Source organism: Chiloscyllium plagiosum, chromosome 42 (genome assembly GCF_004010195.1).
Source record: "Chiloscyllium plagiosum isolate BGI_BamShark_2017 chromosome 42, ASM401019v2, whole genome shotgun sequence".
Taxonomy (NCBI): Eukaryota; Metazoa; Chordata; class Chondrichthyes; order Orectolobiformes; family Hemiscylliidae; genus Chiloscyllium; species Chiloscyllium plagiosum.
The window spans coordinates 9,703,950-9,723,203 of NC_057751.1; the positions used below are offsets into that span (position 1 = coordinate 9,703,950).

The window sequence follows — 19,254 nt, forward strand, 5'->3', positions numbered from 1 at the left end:
AAATATTTTGCATCAGTATTTACTGTGGAAAAGGATATGGAAGATATAGACTCTAAGGAAATAGATGGTGACATGTTGCAAAATATACAAATTACAGAGGAGGAAGTGCTGGATGTCTTGAAAAGGGTAAAGGTGGATAAACCCCTGATCAGGTGTACCCGAGAACTCTGTGGGAAGCCAGAGAAGTGATTGCTGGGCCTCTTGCTGAGATATTTGTATCATCGATAGTCACAGGTGAGGTGCCGGAAGACTGGAGGTTGGCAAATGTGGTGCCACTGTTTCAGAAGGGCGGTAAAGACAAGCCATGGAACTACAGAACCGGTGAGCCTGACCTCGGTGGTGGGCAAGTTGTTGGAGGGAATCCTGAGGGACAGGATGTACATGTATTTGAAAAGGCAAGGACTGATTAGGGATAGTCAATATGGCTTAGTGCATGGGAAATCATGTCTCACAAATTTGATCGAGTTTTCTGAAGAAATAACAAAGAGGATTGATGAGGGCAGAGCAGTAGATGTGATCTATATGGACTACAGTAAGGCATTCGACAAGGTTCCCCATGGGAGACTGATTCGCAAGGTTAGATCTCATGGAATACAGGGAGAACTCGCCATTTGGATACAGGGAGAACTCGCCATTTGGATACAGAACTGGCTCAAAGGTAGAAGACAGAGGGTGGTGGTGGAGGGTTGTTTTTCAGACTGGAGGCCTGTGACCAGTGGAGTGCCACAAGGATCGGTGCTGGGACCTCTACTTTTTGTCATTTATATAAATGATTTGGATGCGAGCATAAGAGTTTCAGTTGGTTAGTTTGCAGATGACACCAAAATTGGAGGTGTAGTGGACAGCAAAGAGGGTTACCTCAGATTATAGCAGGATCTGGACCAGATGGGCCAATGGGCTGAGAAGTGGCAGATAGTTTAATTCAGATAAATACGAGGTGCTGCATTTTGGGAAAGCAAATCTTAGCAGGACTTATACACTTAATGGTTAGGTCCTAGGTAGTGTTGCTGAACAAAAGACCTTGGAGTTCAGGTTCATAGCTCCTTGAAAGTGGAGTCGCAGGGAGAGAGAATAGTGAAGAAGGCGTTTGATGTGCTTTCCTTTATAAGTTAGAGTATTGAGTACTGGAGTTGGGAGGTCATGATGCGGCTGTACAGGACATTGGTTAGGCCACTGTTGGAATATTGTGTGCAATTCTGGTCTCCTTCCTATCAGAAAGATGTTGTGAAACTTGAAAGGGTTCAGAAAAGATTTACAAGGATGTTGCCAGGGTTGGAGGATTTGAGCTACAGGGGGAGGCTGAACAGGCTGGGGCTGTTTTCCCTGGAGTGTCAGAGGCTGAGGGGTGACCTTGTAGAGGTTTACAAAATTATGAGGGGCATGGATAGGATAAATAGGCAAAGACTTTTCCCTGGGTTCGGGGAGTCCAGAACGAGATGGCATAGGTTTAGGGTGAGAGGGGAAAGATATAAAAGAAACCGAAGGGGCAACGTTTTCACGGAGAGGGTGGTACGTGTATGGAATGAGCAGCCAGAGGAAGTGGTGGAGGCTGGTACAATTGCAACATTTAAGAGGCATTTGGATGGTATATGAAGAGGAAGGGTTTGGAGGGATATGGGCTGCGTGCTGGCAGGTGGGACTAGATTGGTTTGGGATATCTGGTCGGCATGGACAGGTTGGACCGAAGCATTTGTTTTCATGCTGTACATCTCTGTGACTCTGACTCTAATAACTCTGTAATTCAGTGCACAACATAAGGCCATAAGATCATGTGAGATGTTGTGTTTTGAGCTATTGTGTTATACAGTATCTTTCCTGACTAACTCACCAGCTTGCTATATTCATTAATATTCATTCATAACCCTTTATTAACCCTTGAGTATAACATGGTTTCATTAATTCATTCAGAAATTACCAGTTCTGTGATATATTTTACTATGCAAATTTAAAACAACCCTTTGTAATCAAAGCAACCGTTTGGAACCCATTACTGGTTTTTCACACCTTATCAGTCCTTGCTACAAGCAGTGTTTACCTCTGAATAAGGGTAGCATACAGAACAATACTATCCCCATCAAGTCTCCACAAAACATTATAATATTAATCAGTCCTAACCAACCATCTCCTGAACGTAAAAGATTCCCCAATTACAGTTATCTCCCGCTTTTTGAAAGTTCACTTTACGTCACTTCGTTTTTACGAAAGACCTAATTAGTACCTGTTTTCACTAACCGAAAGAAATCTGAAGAGGATTTTCACTTTTAGAAAGAAAGGAGAATTTTTTCCCATGTGAATTAATGCTTCTTCGCTTTATGTCATTTCAGCTTACAAAAGGTTTCATAGGCTTTACTTTCAGATAGCGGGGGATAGTTGCATGAAGTACCTGTGAAATACCTTCAAGAAACTAACTGACCAAAACAGCACTTCCATGAAATTGCATGAATGAATGAATGAATGAAAGTCACAATGGTAAATAATAAGCAAAGCTCACAACCAAGCTGCAGAAATCAGTTTAATATACTTTATTTCTTTATTAAGTACAGGAACAATTTCTACTTAGACCTTATAGGCCTAGTGCTTTTACTAACATTTACTAGCTTAAAAGACAAAAGAACTAACACCTCTTGATTGTGCAAGCGAAAGACACTCTTAATCCCATCTGAAGTAACAGCCAGCACTTCGCACATGTTTTAACCCATCCCCTGTCTCCCAGGACATAAGCCTGTGAAACCTTGGCAAACAGTAGGTAAAAAAATGTAACACCAGAGTAATGGAATTTTAATACATGTAAGAACTGTGTGCAAAGGGACTTTTATCAGAAATGTATTTTGGAATTCTATTGTCACTTCAAGCTTGTGCTGTGATTGCTGAATAAAAGAGGCTATTTTTGCCACTCACCAGTCGTTATTTGAACAAAATCTCACACCAGAAGACATAGGAGCAGAAATTAGGCCACTCAGCCGATCGTGTCTGCTCCACCATTCAAACATGTATCTTGCTTAAGTTTGATCTTAGCTGTGTCCCACAGGCATATTGGTCCAGGAAACATTTGATCCAAATCTCCTTCCATATGGGAAATATTACATTGCTGCACCCTATGTGAAATATCTGGAGTCTGCTGGCTGCAGAGTGGTACCAGTCAGGTAATATTCATACTCTTTCATAACTCTAATGATGATAGCACTGTCTGAACAGGATAGAATTGAATGCACCATTGCCCAGTGACCTAACGTTGCTCCAACTCACTGCAGAGGCACCTCAGATTCCTTGGAGATACCATGTTCATTTTAATATTTAATATGTGTATGTTGTGGAACTGAGGTTTATATATTATATATTTAATGTATATATGTCTGCCTCAGACTGACCAACAATAAGGGTATACCATTCCCTTAAACTCATAAAGGAGAAATTAGACAGCATTCTTTACATTACAACAGTGACTCCACTTAAATATATGTTTCATTAGTTATGAAACATTTTAAAAACCTGTAAGTTTTCAAAGTGCCATTCATTACCATGCTTTCTGGAAAGCCACTCCATAGACTGAAGGCTGCCTAACACTTCCCATTCACAGGTTATGGGCATTGCTGACAAAGCCAGCCTTTATTGCCCATTCCAGCTTGTCTTCAAAAGGCAAAAATCTACCTACTTGAGTATAACTGAGTGAACTACTAGGCTGTTTCAGAGGGCAGTGAACAGTCAACCATTTTGTTGCATGTCACGTTGGCCAGACTGTATAAAAACAGCAAAATTCCTTCCCAAAAGGATCTAAGTAGGTTTTTAAGACAATCGTATTGCTTCATGTTCATTATTGCTGATCCTGATTCCAGATTAATTGAGATTCAAGTCTCCTCTTGCATGCTGGGATATGAACTTGTCTCTGGCTCATTTGTCCAGACCTCTCGTCCAGTACTTAGCTCATACACAGTACCATATGTTCTCAAGAGCTCATGCCTTCAGAAAAGGGAGAAAGCAAAACTATATATTTTAGCAATAAGTAAAGATTTAGCAGATGTTTAGTTTCGCAAGTCTGGGATGCTGTCATCATCAAATTGACGAAGATATGAGGTAAGTGCTTCAGTGCCAGCTTTAAAATATTCAAACTGAAATGTGTTTTTTTTTATTGGTTGAATACAGGCTGAATTTGACAAACGACGAATATGAAAAGATTTTTTCTTCAATAAATGGGTAAGTAAGTAACAATTTGAACTGGTTACCAAGTGTTGAGGCTGAGAGACACTGGCTGCTAGATTTAGTTGAGGACACAGCCTACCATTGTATTAGTTAGTTACTACAGTACCTAAATCACCATCAAAGAAGTTCCTGGGCTTTCATTTTTCTGTAAATTAGTCTGTCATTAACAGCTTCTACTATGTTTTGGTACAAAAGCTTGCAACTGCATTGTCATCCATTACAAATCTGAGCCATTTTCTGTGTTCTTTCCTCCTTTTGAACAGATACTCATCAGCATAGTAAAATCTTTGAATTTATAGAGCAGAAATTCTGTGCTGTTAGAGTGCTTCATATAGCATCTGTGCCCAAGGATAGCAAAAGCAATATATCCTCAGAGATACTTCACTGGTAGTCACTGTCAAGTCTTACACCCACATACATATGCAACACAGAACTAGCTGATCCAACAAGTGTTCGTGTTTCTCCTGCATCCAAGTCTCCTTCTATTTCATTTCCCTAACTTGAGCTGTTCAATATATCTTTCTTTTCTTTCCTGACTCAGCTCGTTTCTTTTGGTAACTGTCCAAGATTGGAGCCTGAACTACGATCTGTGCAAGTCCACATTTGAACCATTCACTGAGTGGAGACAGTTCTCCATTTTTCCCAATTAGATTTATTGGTAGCTATCTTTCTTTATCAGCATTTGTGGCTTTAAACTATGGATTCTTCCTATATCGATTGTGGGATTAATATTGAATGGGACACCTGAAGACACAGGTTCTGCTTTAAAATAATGGCATGGAGTCTTTTATACCGATTTGAGTTAAGGCCTCGAACCTCGGTTTCATATCTCATCCATTGACTATTTTCTTAGCATTGCAGTTTGGACTGTTTGACCAGAAGTGTCTAGTGAAGTAGGCTTTAAAAATACAGGCTTCTGACTCCAGACATGAGAGTTATGCCTCATAATCATTCAAATTAATATTTCTGAGAATATCTCCATTTAATTTTATAAATCTTGTTAGTTTGAAGAATAAAAACATCCATTCTTGAATACATGCATAGAATTGTACCACATAAGGGATGGGGTATGAAAATTGTTGAGGAGCTTTGGAAAAGGAAATGAACATTGTATCATCCATTTCCCCTTTGGCTTCTCCCAGCATCCTCTTTCCTGGTGGATCATCTGATGTGAAGACATCTGCCTTTGCCAAAGCTGCAAAAACATTTTACAACCTCGCATTAAAGGTAGGTCTGAACAACATATCCTTGTACTGAATTAAAGCCTTCACCAAATTAAGGGGGATTTGTCCACTGCTCCAACATTTCCACGTTGTGAATTATTATATGCTTCACTCTGCTTTCCCCAAGCTCTTAACTGCTGACTATGTCTGTCATCCTTGTCATGGGGATTGATTTGGTTTGGTGTGGCAAGGTGCAGTAAGTTGCTTCATTTTAATCTGGTCATGATTGCTAGAGGATTGGAGAGGTTTAATTTGCTGTCCTGAGAACAACTTATCAGTTGTCTTTAATATCTGAAAAAAAATCAAAAATATTATATAAAGGCATTATAATACAATGTCCAAAGCGAGGAACGAGGCATAGAGCACAGAGAAGGTACCAACAACGTAGATAAAACTAGGGTAGAGATTCTCCTAAGGGAGTATGAACAGTTGGGAGCGAAATTGAAAAGTAGAACCAAAAAGGTAGTAATCTCTGGATGAGCTAATGGCGCAGGGTCAATAAGATAAAACATGTAAATGTGTGGCTCAAAGATTGGTGTGGGAGAAATGGGTTTGAATTCATGCGACACTGGCACCGGTACTGGGCAGAAGGGATCAGTTGCAATGGGACAATCTTCACCTGAATCCTGGTGACACCAGAGTCCTAGCAATTTGCATAATTAAAGTTGTAGACAGTTACAGGGGGAATTAGAAAACCAAACTTAAAGGACGAGGTAAGAGTGCAGGTTAGTGCTGTGGTGGATGGTTACCAGACAGTAAAGATAAGGGCGAAAACAGGTGAATATCTTTGTGCACCAAGGAATTATTAAAAGGTTTGGAAATTTAACAGTGGAATAAATTTAAAAGCTTCGCTTTTTAAAAGCGTGAAGCATTTAAAACAATATTCATGAGTTCATAGCACAAATAAAAACAAAAGGGTAAGTTTTGATAGCGATAACTGAAACGTGATTACAAGGAGACTCGGTCTGAGAATTGAATGTCCAGGGGTAATCAGCATTTTGCAAAGATAGACAGAAAAGCAAAGGAGCTAGTGTGGCCTTGCTGGTGAAGGAAGGGATCAGGGCTGTAATAAGAAATAACATACTTAGAAATCAGTCTGGGTAGAAATAAGAAATAGCAAAGGGAAGAAGTACTTGGTCGGAGTAGGTCCCCAAATTGTTGTTCTGCAGTGGAACACTGCATAAACCAGGAAAGTTATGGCAATAATCATGGATGATTTTAACATGCATACAGATTGGAAGAATCAAATCGGCAAGTATAGCCTGGAAGCAGAGTTCATTGAATGTATTCAAGATTGTTTCAAGGAGCAGTATGTTGTGGAACCAACCAGAGAGCAGGCTACTCTGGTTTTGGTTTTGTGTGATGAGGAGAGATTAATTTATGGCATCACAGTTAAGGATCATCTCTGGTGTAGTGACCATAGTATAATAGAATTCAAAATTCAGCTTGGGGGTGAGAAAATGGAGCCCCACAGATTTGGCCTGAGTAGATTTGGCAGGTAAGACAGTGGATGAGCAGTGGCAGATGTTTAAGGAGCTACTCAATTCCTCGCAACTGAAATATATCCCAGTGAGAAAGATGGTAAGGGGTGTAAAAACATCCATGGCTCAGCAAGGAAGTCAAGGACAACATTAAAGTCCAAAACTAAGATAGACCAGATTGCAAAGGCCAGTGGCAGGCGAGAAGATTGGGAAACTTTCAAACATAAACAAAGGGATACTAAAAACGAGAGCCAAGATAAATTACGAAAGAAAACTAGCACAAAATGTCAAAAAGGACAGCAAATGCTTCTATAGTTATTTAAAAGGAAAGAGAGTTGCTAATATCAAGGTTGGTCTCTTGGAAGGTGAACCGGAGAGTTAATAGTGTGGAACACTGAGGTGGCAGAGATGCTGAATCAATACTTTGCCTCAGTTTTCACGGTGTAGGACAATAGTACCATTCGTGTTGGATCAGGCAAGTCAGAGGCAATCGATAAGGTAGAATTTAGAACAATCAACTGTGATAGCAAAAAGGTAATAAGCAAACTATTAGGATTGAAGATAGACAAGTCCCCTGGGCCTGATGGCCTACATGCGAGAGTATTAGAGGAAGTGACAATGGAGATAGTAGATCCATTTGTAACAGTATTCTAAAATTCCCTGGACACAGGAAAGATTCCAGTGGTTTGAAAAACAGCAATATTCAAAAAGGGAAGAAGGCAAAATGTGGGAAATTACAGACCAGTTAATTTAACATCTATTGTTGGGAAAGTGTTAGAATCATCTATCATGGAAGCAATATCAGGCCATTTGGAAAGTCAAATGCAATCCATCAGAGTCAGCACAGTTTCATGAAGGGCATATCATGCTTGACTAATTTATGAGAAGATAGAGAATCGGGATGAGTAGTTTTTTTTCTGGATGGCAAAATGTAACTAATGGAGTGCCACAGGGTTCAGTCCTTGGACCCCAGCTATTTACAAGCTGCATTAACAACTTCAAGACAGGGATGAAGACTCTATAGCCAAATTTGCGGACAACGCAAAATAGGTAGGACAGTAAATTGCAAAGAGGAAATAAGAACCTTACAAATGGTTACATAGATAAGTTAGGAGAGTGGGCCAAAATATGGCAGATGGAGTTTAACGTGGATAAGTGTGAGATGATGCATTTGGGTCAAAAAAATGGGAATGCAACCTATTATTTTAATGGAGAGAGACTTCGAGTGCTATGATACAGAGGGATCGAGGTGTACTCACTCATCAGTCACACAAAACTAGCATGCAGGTACAGAAGTTAATGAAGCAAATGGAATGTTGGCTTTTATAGCTAAGGGAATAGAATATAAAGGTAGGGAAGTATTGTTACAACTATACAAGGTATGGTGAGACTGGACCTGGAGTATTGTGCATACCCTTGGTCCCCTTATTTAAGCAAAGATGTAGCATTGGAGGCAGTTGAGAGGAGGTTCACTAGATTGAACCCAGAGGTGAGGAGTTTGTCGTATGAAGAGATATTGAACAACTTGGGTCTGTGGAATTTAGAAGAATAAGGGGAGATGAAATTGAGGCATTCACGATGATATAAAGAGTGGATAAAATAGACGTGAAGCAGATGGTTCCTCTTGTGGGGCATTCCACGATGAGATAAAGCGGTCGCTCATTTAAAACTGAGTTGAGGACAAACTACTTCTCCCAGAAGGTTGTGAATCTGTGGAATTCATTACCTCAAAGTGTGGTGAATGCTGAGACAATAAGTAGCTTTCAGGAGGAGTTAGACAGATTTACAATTGGTAATGGGTTGAAGGGTTATCAAGAGAAGGCAGGAAAATGAGTGTGAGGAACATATCAGCTATGAATGAATGGAGGAACAAATTCGATGGGCCGGATGGCCTAATTCTGCTCCAATATCTTAGGAACTTAGAGAAGTTTAATTAAGAGCTTGGGGCCGAGGCATCTGATGGTGAAGCCACCACTGTTGGAGCAATTAAAATTGCAATGGCCAGGAGGTCAGAGTTAGAGAAGTGCAGATATCTTGGAGAGTTAAAGTGATGGAGGAGATTGAAGAGAGGGAAGGGTGAGGCATGGAGTGGTTTGAAACTATGAATGAGAGTTTTAAAATGACTTTCCTCAACTGGGATCCAATGTAAGTAAGTGATCACAGAGATGATAGATGATTGGAATTTGTTGCGTTAGAACTGGTGCAACAGAATTTCATATGAACTTTAGTTGTTGTCGGGTTGATTATGTCGGCCACTTAGCGGTCTGTGAATATTCAAACAGTGGTATGGATGGAACTGTTTAATGCTGTTTCTATGTTATTACTACAGGCATTTGATGCTGGTGATTATTTTCCAATATGGGGAACCTGCCTTGGAATGCAGTTGCTGACTGTGCTTACTGCTGGGAAGAACTTACTAATAAATACTGACACAGAAAACATTGCTCTCCCACTTAACCTGACTCATGGTAGGAGTACTTTGTGATACAGTATTATGACTTGGGGATTACAATGTTAAGAGGATTTCCCAGTCATGTGTTGCAATACAGGTTTAAATAGGTTTACACAAGGTGCACAACTCCAGTACATCACAATTGAGTTTTTTAGGTATTAGTTGAATAGTTAGAGTGAGTCTGTTTCAGCTTCGAACACTTGGTAAGATGCTCACTGTCAGTTAGAAGATTACATTTTGAGTCAGTTCATGATTTGAATGATCTTGCCTGACTAGTGTGAGCAGTGGAGAGGAATTGGGGGTGCTGTCTTTCAGATGACATGTTAACACACTATTCAAAGAAGAACAATATTCCCTCTTTAACTTGCATATCCAAAGATGTGAACTCATACTTTTCTGATGGCTATTTGTGGGTTTGGCTGATGGAGGCATTTAGCTACAGAACAACAGTCAGTACGTTTTGAAAATAATTGTCTGGGAGATGTCCTTTGAGATAGAGATATGCAGTAAAATATTGCACCAAAAAAGCTTTATCGTTCTAAGATTTTAAGATTGAGTTAAACAGAGGGAGTGAAATGTTAGTTAACTGAGTTAGGAATGTGAATGGAGATTCACATGCAAAGGAGATTCAAGGTCTTGGGTCTGCATGGATGATGGAGGATAGATCAGAAGTGTTCCTGCTGTTCACTTGAAGAGGATGAAAGAATGGGAACCTTTCCACAGACAACAACTGGCTGAGTTCAGCAAATTTATTCCTTTTGGACATGTATTCAAAGGAATGTTGAATCAGGAGTATCGAAAGAAACAGTTAAAATGTGGGCCTATTTTTCAATTCCCTTGAATCAAAAATTGCTCTCACCAGAGATGGATTTCTGATTTGAATTTCACCAAAAATTTAACTGCGTTTTTCTCTACCTCCACCTCCCTCCCAGCTGCAGAATCAAGTAAAATGTTTCAGAAATTTCCTCCAGACGTGTTCCGGGCTTTATCCCGTGAAGCACTGACTGGGAACTTCCATCATTTTTCTCTTTCTGTGAAGGTAATATTTGAAAAGAGGATGCAATCACGTGAGTGTGTCACTAACTCGATGGAATACCATAAATTGTTCCATTTGTGTAGTTATGGATAATAATGATCATTCAGCCCACTTCACTTGATTCATCCATGAAGACCCGAAACTTTGTCTACTGGGGCGGTTTATCGCTTCACTTGCACTGATTTGATTGTTCTGTTTTGGCAGGATTTTCTACAAAATGAAGAACTGAGGAAATTCTATTCAATTCTGTCCACTAATTATGACAGAAAGGGTGTGCAGTTTGTGTCGACTATGGAGGGTAGGTTGAACAGTGCAACTGCTATTATATAATGAACATAACTGGCAGGGGCATTCATGACAAAGTGTACCACTTCTGTTCTTTAGACATCTGTTTCTAGATGAATATCATCCAAACATAGTATCCATAAGGACACTGTTCAGATCATTGTGGCAATCATGTTTTCTCTCCATTACTCTGTGTAAATATCAAGCTCATTCTGCAATCATGTTTTGGTTCTTCGAGCTTGACGTATTTCTCATCACTTCATTTAATCACACTTTTCAAGTTCATTTTGCATGCTCTTTGCAAAACTTTGGTAAGATAAAAGCATCCAAGATATTGTTTCTTTTATACCAAGTTTCTTTCAGTTTTAGAAACATTATTGTCCTCTGCTTCTGTGGAACACTTATGACTTGTTTTGTATTGTTTGTTTAAAACTTTTGTTACTTTACTGATTGACTTCATTGTTTGGCGTCAGAGGTAACATCAGGTTTCAAATTTTACATTCTTGTTCCCAATAACCAAGAACTAAGATACTTTTTTTGTATTAGTTAGTGCTCTCTTCCCCCTCCAAAATTGCATCCCGTTATTCAAGTCAGCAGTTGATGATCATGGGTTTTGAATTTAGAAAATAACAAATTATCCAAATCTATTGAGTGTCTTGATTCTTGGCACAATGAAAAAAATTCCATCTCATTTTTACAAAAATAGCCCCAAGCTCATCTTTCTAGTTCTGAGTTGGGAGCCATGAATACAAATGGACGTGGGTCAGTTCTGCATCAATTATAACGCATGAGTGATAAAGATGTACAGCACGGAAACAGATCCTTCACTCCGACTCATCCATGCCGACCAGATGTACTGATTAATCTAGTCCCATTTGCCACCATTTAGCCCATATCCCTCTAAACCCTTCCTATTCATGTACCCATCCAGACGCCTTTTAAATAAGGTAATTATACTAGCCTGCACCACCTCCTGAGCCTGCTTATTCCTTACACACACCACACCCTGCATGAAAAAGTTGTCCTTTAGGTTCCTTTTAAATCTTTCCCCTCTCAATTTAAACTTATGCCCCCTAGTTTTGGACCCCCCTACTCTGTTGAAAAGACCATTACTATTCACCCTATCCATACCCCTCATGATTTTATAAACCTCTGGAAGGTAACCCCGCCGCCTGCAACGCTCCAGGGAATAAAAGCCCCAACCTATTCAGGCTCGGTGGTCATCAAGTGCTTTGAAAAGCTGGTCATGGCATGAATCAACTTCAGCCTCCCCACTACCCTTGACCCACTCCAATTTGCCTATCAGACCAACAGATCCACGTCAGATGCCATATCCCGAGAACATCTTGACACCAAGAACAGCTACGTAAGAATCCTACTCATTGACTGCAGTTCAGCCTTCAACACTATGATCCACTTGAGACTGATTACTAAACTTAGTGATCGCGGACTAATCCTGACTCTGTGCAACTGGATCCTCAGTTTCCTGACCCACAGGCCACAATCAGTGAAGATTAGGAACAATATTTAATCCTCACTAACACTCAACACTGGAGTCTCCCAGGGCTGTGTATTCAGCCCCCTGCAGTACTCACTGTATATCCATGACTGCGTCGCCAAACACCGGACTAATGCCATTTAAAGTATGCTGATGACACCACTATAGTCAGTCGCATCTCAGATGGCAACAAAACAGACAACAGACGGGAGGTGGAAGACCTGAAAAAATGGTGCACTGAGAACAACCGAGCCCTCAATGCGTGCAAAACCGAGGAACTCATTACTGACTTTCGGCAGGTCGTTACTTATGCTGCCTACACATTAAGAGCACAGAGGTGGAACGAGTGGAGAGCATCAAGCTCCTGGGAGTGGTCATCCACAACAAACTTTCTTTGTGGACACACTGGTTACAAAGGCCCAACAACGTCTCTCCTTCGCAAGGCAGCTGAGGAAATTTGGCATGATGGCAAATACCCTTGCCCAACTTTTATAGGTGCGCCGTTGAGAGCATTCCGTCTGGATGTATCACAACCTGGTATGACAACTGTACCCTTCAAGATTGAAGACAGTTATAGAGAGTGGTGAACTCCGCCCGGACAATCCCAAATGCCAACCACCCATCTATAGAATCCATCTACCATGCCCGCTGTCAAGGAAAGGCCACCAGCATTCTCAAAGATCCATCCCAACCTGGCAATGTTTTTCTACAACGTCAACCATCAGTGAGATGGTCCAAAAGCTTGAACTCATGCATCAGCTGGTTTCAGAACAGTTTCTACCCTGCTATTGTTAGAATACTGAATGGATTCTCAAACTCTTAAACATTCGCCTGTACCTGTGTTTTTGTTTTTGCCGCTGTTTACCTATTATTTACTTATCTATGCTACTTAACTCTGTGATCTGCCTGTATTGCTCACAAGACAAAGCTTTTCACTGTGCCTCGGTACATGTAACAATAAATTAAATTCAATTCAATTCAATTCTCTCCCTGTAGCTCAAACCCTCCAAACATTGCAAAATCCTTATTAATCCTTTCCGAACCCTTTCAAGTTTCACAACATCGTTTCTGTAGCAGAGACCAGGAATGCAGTGATCCAAAAGTGGCCAAACCAATGTCCAATACAGCTGCAATGTGACCTCCCAACTCCAATACACAATGCACTGAGCAACGAAGACAAGCTATCATTTTTCAGTGTTTGTATCATCTTTCCAAGTTTATACTCTAAGGTTATACTCTAACACCTCTGGGACACCCGGACCAACCAAGCCAACCACCCTGTAGCTCAACATTTCAATTCCCCCTCCCACTCCACCAAGGATATGCAGGTCTTTGGACCCCTCCATCGTCAGACCACAACAAAACGACGGTTGGAGGAAGAACACCTCATCTTCCGCCTAGGAACCCTCCAACCACAAGGGATGAACTCAGATTTCACCAGTTTCCTCATTTCCCCTCCCCCAACCCTCTCTCAGTCAAATCCATCGAATTCAGCACCGCCTTCCTAACCTGAGATCTCCTTCCCGACCTCTACTCCCCCACCCCAGTCTGACCTATCACCCTCACCTTGACCTCTTTCCACCTATCACATTTCCGACGCCCCTCTCCCAAGTCCCTCCTCCCTACCTTTTATCTTAGCCTGCTGGACAAACTTTCCCCATTCCTGAAGAAGGGCTTATGCCCGAAACGTCGATTCTCCTGTTCCCTGGATGCTGCCTGACCTGCTGCGCTTTTCCAGCAACACATTTCCAGCTATACTCTAAGGTTCTTGGTTTCAAAGTTCTGATTCCAGTTCACAAGTGGACCAGATTAAAGTGACTAAGCATTGTTGATGTCAATTCATCATGGAGGTTTGACAAGTATTTGCGATTGTTTTGGAGATGCTCTTCAATGCAACAAATGTGGATCAGCTGTGATTTGCATTGAAAAATCCCACAAACCACAGCTACAAATCCTTCACGTCAGAAGAAAGCAACTTACTAGAAGACCTCGCCAGGCATAAGAACTGCCTCCCACGATACCCATCAGATCAGATTTAACCAGCAGTTACACCAGTGCATTCATGTTCACAGCAGTGACAGTCAAACTATTAAAATCATTGTTGACCTCCTCGCAGTCATTTGAATCTTAAGATGTTTGCCTTCAATCAAATGCCTTGTTGAGAATTGGAAGATGCTTCTTGGTTTTATTGGACAAAATAATATTTAATTCTTGTCAAACCATGTTAAAACTAGTTAGAAATTCCACCATGAGTGATGATTTTTTTTACTTAGAGTCATAGAGATGTACAGCATGGAAGCAGACCCTTCAGTCCAGCCTGTCCATGCCAACCAGATATCCCAACCCAATCTAGTCCCACCTGCCAGCACCCGGCCCATATCTCTCCAAACCCTTCCTATTCATATACCCATCCAAATGTCTCTTAAATGTTGCAATTGTACCAGCCTCCACCACATCTCATGGCAGCTCATTTCATACACGTACCACCCTCTGCGTGAAAAAGTTGTCCCTTAGGTCTCTTTTGTATCTTTCCCTTCTCACGCTAAACCTCTGCCCTCTAGTTCTGGACTCCCCCACCCCAGGGAAAGACTTTGTCTATTTATCCTATCCATGCCCCTCATAATTTTGTAAACCTCTATAAGGTCACCCCTCCATCACTCCAGGGAAAATAGCCTTAGCCTATTCAGCCTATCCCTTTAGCTCAAACCCGCCAACCCTGGCAACATCCTTGTAAATCTTTTCTGAACCTTTTCGAGGTCAAGCGTCGTAGGAAACCAACCCAGTCAAGGTCGCGATCAAATTCTCCTGTTAAAGCGACCCGTTCCTGGTCTGGTTCTCGGGAGCAGTCCCCTGTCAACAGTGCAGAGTGACCACCGTGTTGTAGAAGTGTTTTTATAATTTGCTAAAGATTTTCTATGAAATGTTGGCCTCATTTTGATTTTTTTTCTGAACCTTTTCGAGCCACAACATGACGTCACAACTCCAATACTCAATGCACTGATCAATAAAGGTAAGCATACCTAACGCCTTCTTCATGTCACATCAGGGTCTAATATCAGTGACAAGGTTGGTGAACCGTTGTGATATAGACTGCAGAGCTTCACTTGAGTTCAAGTGTACGGAGCACACCAGGTGGGGCGCTGGCCAGGACAGCACTGGAATAATGGAGTCTTGAGTTAACAAAAGCAAGGCTTTGCCAATTGCCTGAAGCAGGGGCATGGACAGGCAATGTCTTAGTAATGGAGAAAATATGGTGGTGGAAGTCCACTTCTGGGTCTAACAGGATGCCAAGATTGTCCTTGCCTTTCCAAATACATGTACGTCCTGTCTCTCAGGATTCCCTCCAACAACTTGCCCACCACCGACGTCAGGCTCACTGGTCTATAGTTCCCTGGCTTGTCTTTACTGCCCTTCTTAAACAGTGGGCCCACGTTTGCCAACCTCCAGTCTTCTGGCACCTCACCTGTGACTATTGATGATACAAATATCTCAGCAAGAGGCCCAGCAATCACTTCTCTAGCTTCCCACAGAGTTCTCGGGTACACCTGATCAGGTCCTGGGGATTTATCCACCTTTAACCGTTTCAAGACATCCAGCACTTCGTCCTCTGTAATTTGGACATTTTTCAAGATGTCACCATCTATTTCTCTACAGTCGATATCTTCTATATCCTTTTCCACAATAAATACTGATGCAAAATATTCATTTAGTATCTCCCCCATTTTCCATGGCTCCACACACTTATCTATGAAATCTACACAAATGGTATTTCTATAGGTACAGGCAAACTGTGCAGTGACAGATGAATTCAATACCTGGAGGCATTCCAGGCGCTCAGGTTGGCCCAGTGTTAAATCCATGTAAATAGTCAACCAATTCTATCAGTCTGTTTCCAGCAATGCAAGCCCTTTGATTTTGAGTCATTCATTCAGCAACCAAGTCAGTACATATTTACCTTCTGAGTGAAGGATTTAATGTTTCTTAGCAGTATTACCAAGTAGGAATTTTGAACCGAAATTCAACTGAAGGCGAAAGAAGCTCTTGTTGGGATGGGAGAAGTGTTGTCTCACATTTCAATTCAAACAGTTAAAAATCTATTGAAGACCAATGTGCACGTGTAAGCAGCTTGCCAGAAGTGAGGGGCACGGATAGGGTAAATAGACAAGGGGTGGGGGAGTCCCAAACTAGAGGGCATTGATTTAAGATGAGAGGAGAAAGTTATAAATGGGACCTAAGGGGTACCTTTTTCATGCAGAAGGTTGTCTATGTGTGTGTGGAATAAGTTGCCAGAGGAAGCAGTGGAGACTGTTACAATTGCAACATTTAAAAGGCATCTGGATGGTATATGAATAGGATGGGTTTCGAAAGATATGGGCCAAATGCTGGCAAATGGGACTAGATTTATTTTGGATATCTGGCCAGCATGGACGAGTTGGCCTGAAGGGTATGTTTCTGTACTGTATACCTCTATGATTCTATTATGACAGAGGCCACTCATGAGTCATCCCCTTTAAGACAGACCACCCAAAACCTACAAAAAAATCAGGAACCTTTGACAGTTTTGTATTTTCAAGTTGCCCCTTTAAAACAGGAAGATTCTTTTTCTGACGATGAATAAATACTTATCCATTTCTGGCTACTCTCCGGATCCAAGATTTCCTGCAGAAAATAATTGATTTTTGCTTCCTTGTTCTAAAATTTATTTTTTGTTTAACACCAATATATCAATCACCAATAATGAACAACCTTCAGTAAAGACGTGGGATGCGGGAAATAATTAGTATGTTCGATCTAGTTTCACACGTTTATTTTGTTCAATTGTAATGAGAATCTTTAATTTGCTACTGCAGGTATCCAATATCCTTTCTATGGGGTCCAGTGGCATCCAGAGGTTAATCGATTTCAGTGGCAGCAGCATGTATCTTTCCCACATTCTCCGAATGCTGTTCAAGTCTCCTATCTGCTGTCTGACTTTTTTGTGAATGAAGGTATTTATTTGTGGTCAAAGCAAAAAACGGAGCACAATCACTTGTTGCCTTTTGTTGCTTCTCGCTTTTTGTCCTTTAGCTGGTCACATTGAACTTATGTCCTCTGGTTCTCAATCCTCCTTTAATCAGGACTGATTATAAGAGGGTGATAGTTATCAGGTTGAAAAATAAAATAAACCCAATTGCAGATGTCTTGAAAATTTTGAGGCAAATGTCAGAAGAATTAACACATTGATACTGCACCAAAACCTGGGAATCCTCAATACTACATCCTTGTAACCAGGTGAGTTATCCAATTGGAATTGCATTCTGCACCCTTCATGACTTGTATCATATTTAAAGGCAAGTGTAAGGTGCTGTGTTCCAGATATGATTGGATGATACAAACTACAAGGCTTTCAGCAAAACACTTTGTTCTTAAACCACAGTTAAAATTCAAACAAAAAAAGAAGAATTGGCACAACCTTTAATAATTGAAACACTTAATAAAATGATATTATTTAATAACTACATACCAACTCTTCCAGTATAGTAGCAACCCATAAACATACCCTTGGCAAAGGCAAATTGAGAAAAACCGATTCAGTCACATGCTATCTCCAGTTAAGAAGAAAGGAACCTGGAGAAAATTAAACTTGCAGCAGAGAGAGAAAGCTGTATCTAGCAGCTTCAAATCCAAAACCCCAACTTGTTCAACTGAAAGCAAAACTAAAACCCTCGATCTCTTTGAGTGAGACTCCATTCCCTCATGCTTGTTTTGTCTAATTTGAAAAAACACAAAGCTATTTGCTCTGCTTTCCATGGGGCAGACATCTCAACACCAGGTTAATAACACCCTTTTCAAGTGAAACAGGACAGAACAAATCCCTCTTAAAGACCCATATTGTTATCCAGTATTCCCAGTAGCTGAGTTCAGGGAGGAAGTAAGTTTGCCATGTAGACATTGAAGAATCTCAGTGTAATGTTTTCTCTGTTCAAAATATTTGAATTTTATCAGCTTTGTGATTGGGATAACTCAGATTGAAGGAAGTACTCTTTGTTTAAAGAGAGAAAAATCTGCCTCTCACGTTAAAGCCTCTGGCAAAAAGATCAGTCCAAGAGTGTAAATGTGGACGTATATATCATTGTCATCATCTCTTGATTTCTTCACAATTTCCTGAGTTAGTTCCTCTCCTCAAGGCAGCTTTCTTGGCTTTAAAAATAAATCAAGGTTCATGGAGAGAGAGAGAGAGAGAGAATGTGAGCAACGGTGCTTAGTTCATGTTTCCTGTGAATGGATCACAAGGTGCCATGACTCATGAATTGTGCCAAGTGATGGTGTTATGCTATCTGTCCATGCAGTGAGAATCAAAAACATGAACGGTGTGCTAAAAATGTCATTACTCCTGGTGTTTGATGTGAACCAGCTCTGAGGATACAAGTCCATTGTTTTGATATACTGCATTCTGGGCATTCTGACCTTTCAATATTTTCATTTGTTTTTTCACAGCCCGGAAGAACTTCCATCATTTTTCAAACCTGAAGGAAGAGGAGGCAGCTCTGATCTATAACTACAGTCCACGCTTTGTGCCCACATCCAGCTACATCCAAGTCTATTTTTTTTAAAGAAATTTTATGAATTATCCACAAATTAAATTTGAGCAGGAAACCCAATATTCCCACTTCACAATCATACTTAGCTGCTTGGACAGAAAGAAGCAATCTGACTATCAACTGGAACCAAAAGGACAGTTTAAAGTTAGGACTCTCATTGCATTACCCAAGTACTGGGGGAAAAATATTAATTTGGTATTTAATCACTTGATAAGTTAGCCACTTGTTCTTTGTATAATTTTCAGATTAACTTTCATTACACTGTTATTCTGGATTAAGTATTCAACTTGTTCTATTTTCCATACTACTGCAGTTAAAATATTATGATATCAAAATTGCTTCACTGGCGGTCAAGTGATTGAAGGTGTTTGTGACAACCACAACCAAAGAGGCACTTATTTTATATCAACAGTGCAGATTGCATCATTTCTACAATGTCTGACTAAACCGCTTCAATAAACATTCTTTCCACAAGTTGGGATTCCATGGCTTTTAATACTC

At 40.7% G+C, this 19,254-nt stretch overlaps 1 protein-coding gene across 1 annotated transcript in view; it reads left to right on the forward strand.

Moving 5' to 3' along the window:
* LOC122543091 (gamma-glutamyl hydrolase-like) overlaps positions 1–19,227 on the forward strand; it is a 21,945-nt gene extending 2,718 nt beyond the window's left edge. Inside the window, exons 2-9 of the mRNA XM_043681339.1 lie at positions 3,029–3,143; positions 4,141–4,191; positions 5,340–5,424; positions 9,231–9,369; positions 10,286–10,392; positions 10,594–10,687; positions 17,023–17,160; positions 18,650–19,227. Coding sequence (XP_043537274.1) covers positions 3,029–3,143; positions 4,141–4,191; positions 5,340–5,424; positions 9,231–9,369; positions 10,286–10,392; positions 10,594–10,687; positions 17,023–17,160; positions 18,650–18,765 — 845 coding nt within the window. The 3' untranslated portion in view covers positions 18,766–19,227. The remainder of the gene's footprint in view (positions 1–3,028; positions 3,144–4,140; positions 4,192–5,339; positions 5,425–9,230; positions 9,370–10,285; positions 10,393–10,593; positions 10,688–17,022; positions 17,161–18,649) is intronic.
* Positions 19,228–19,254: the final 27 nt, after the last annotated feature.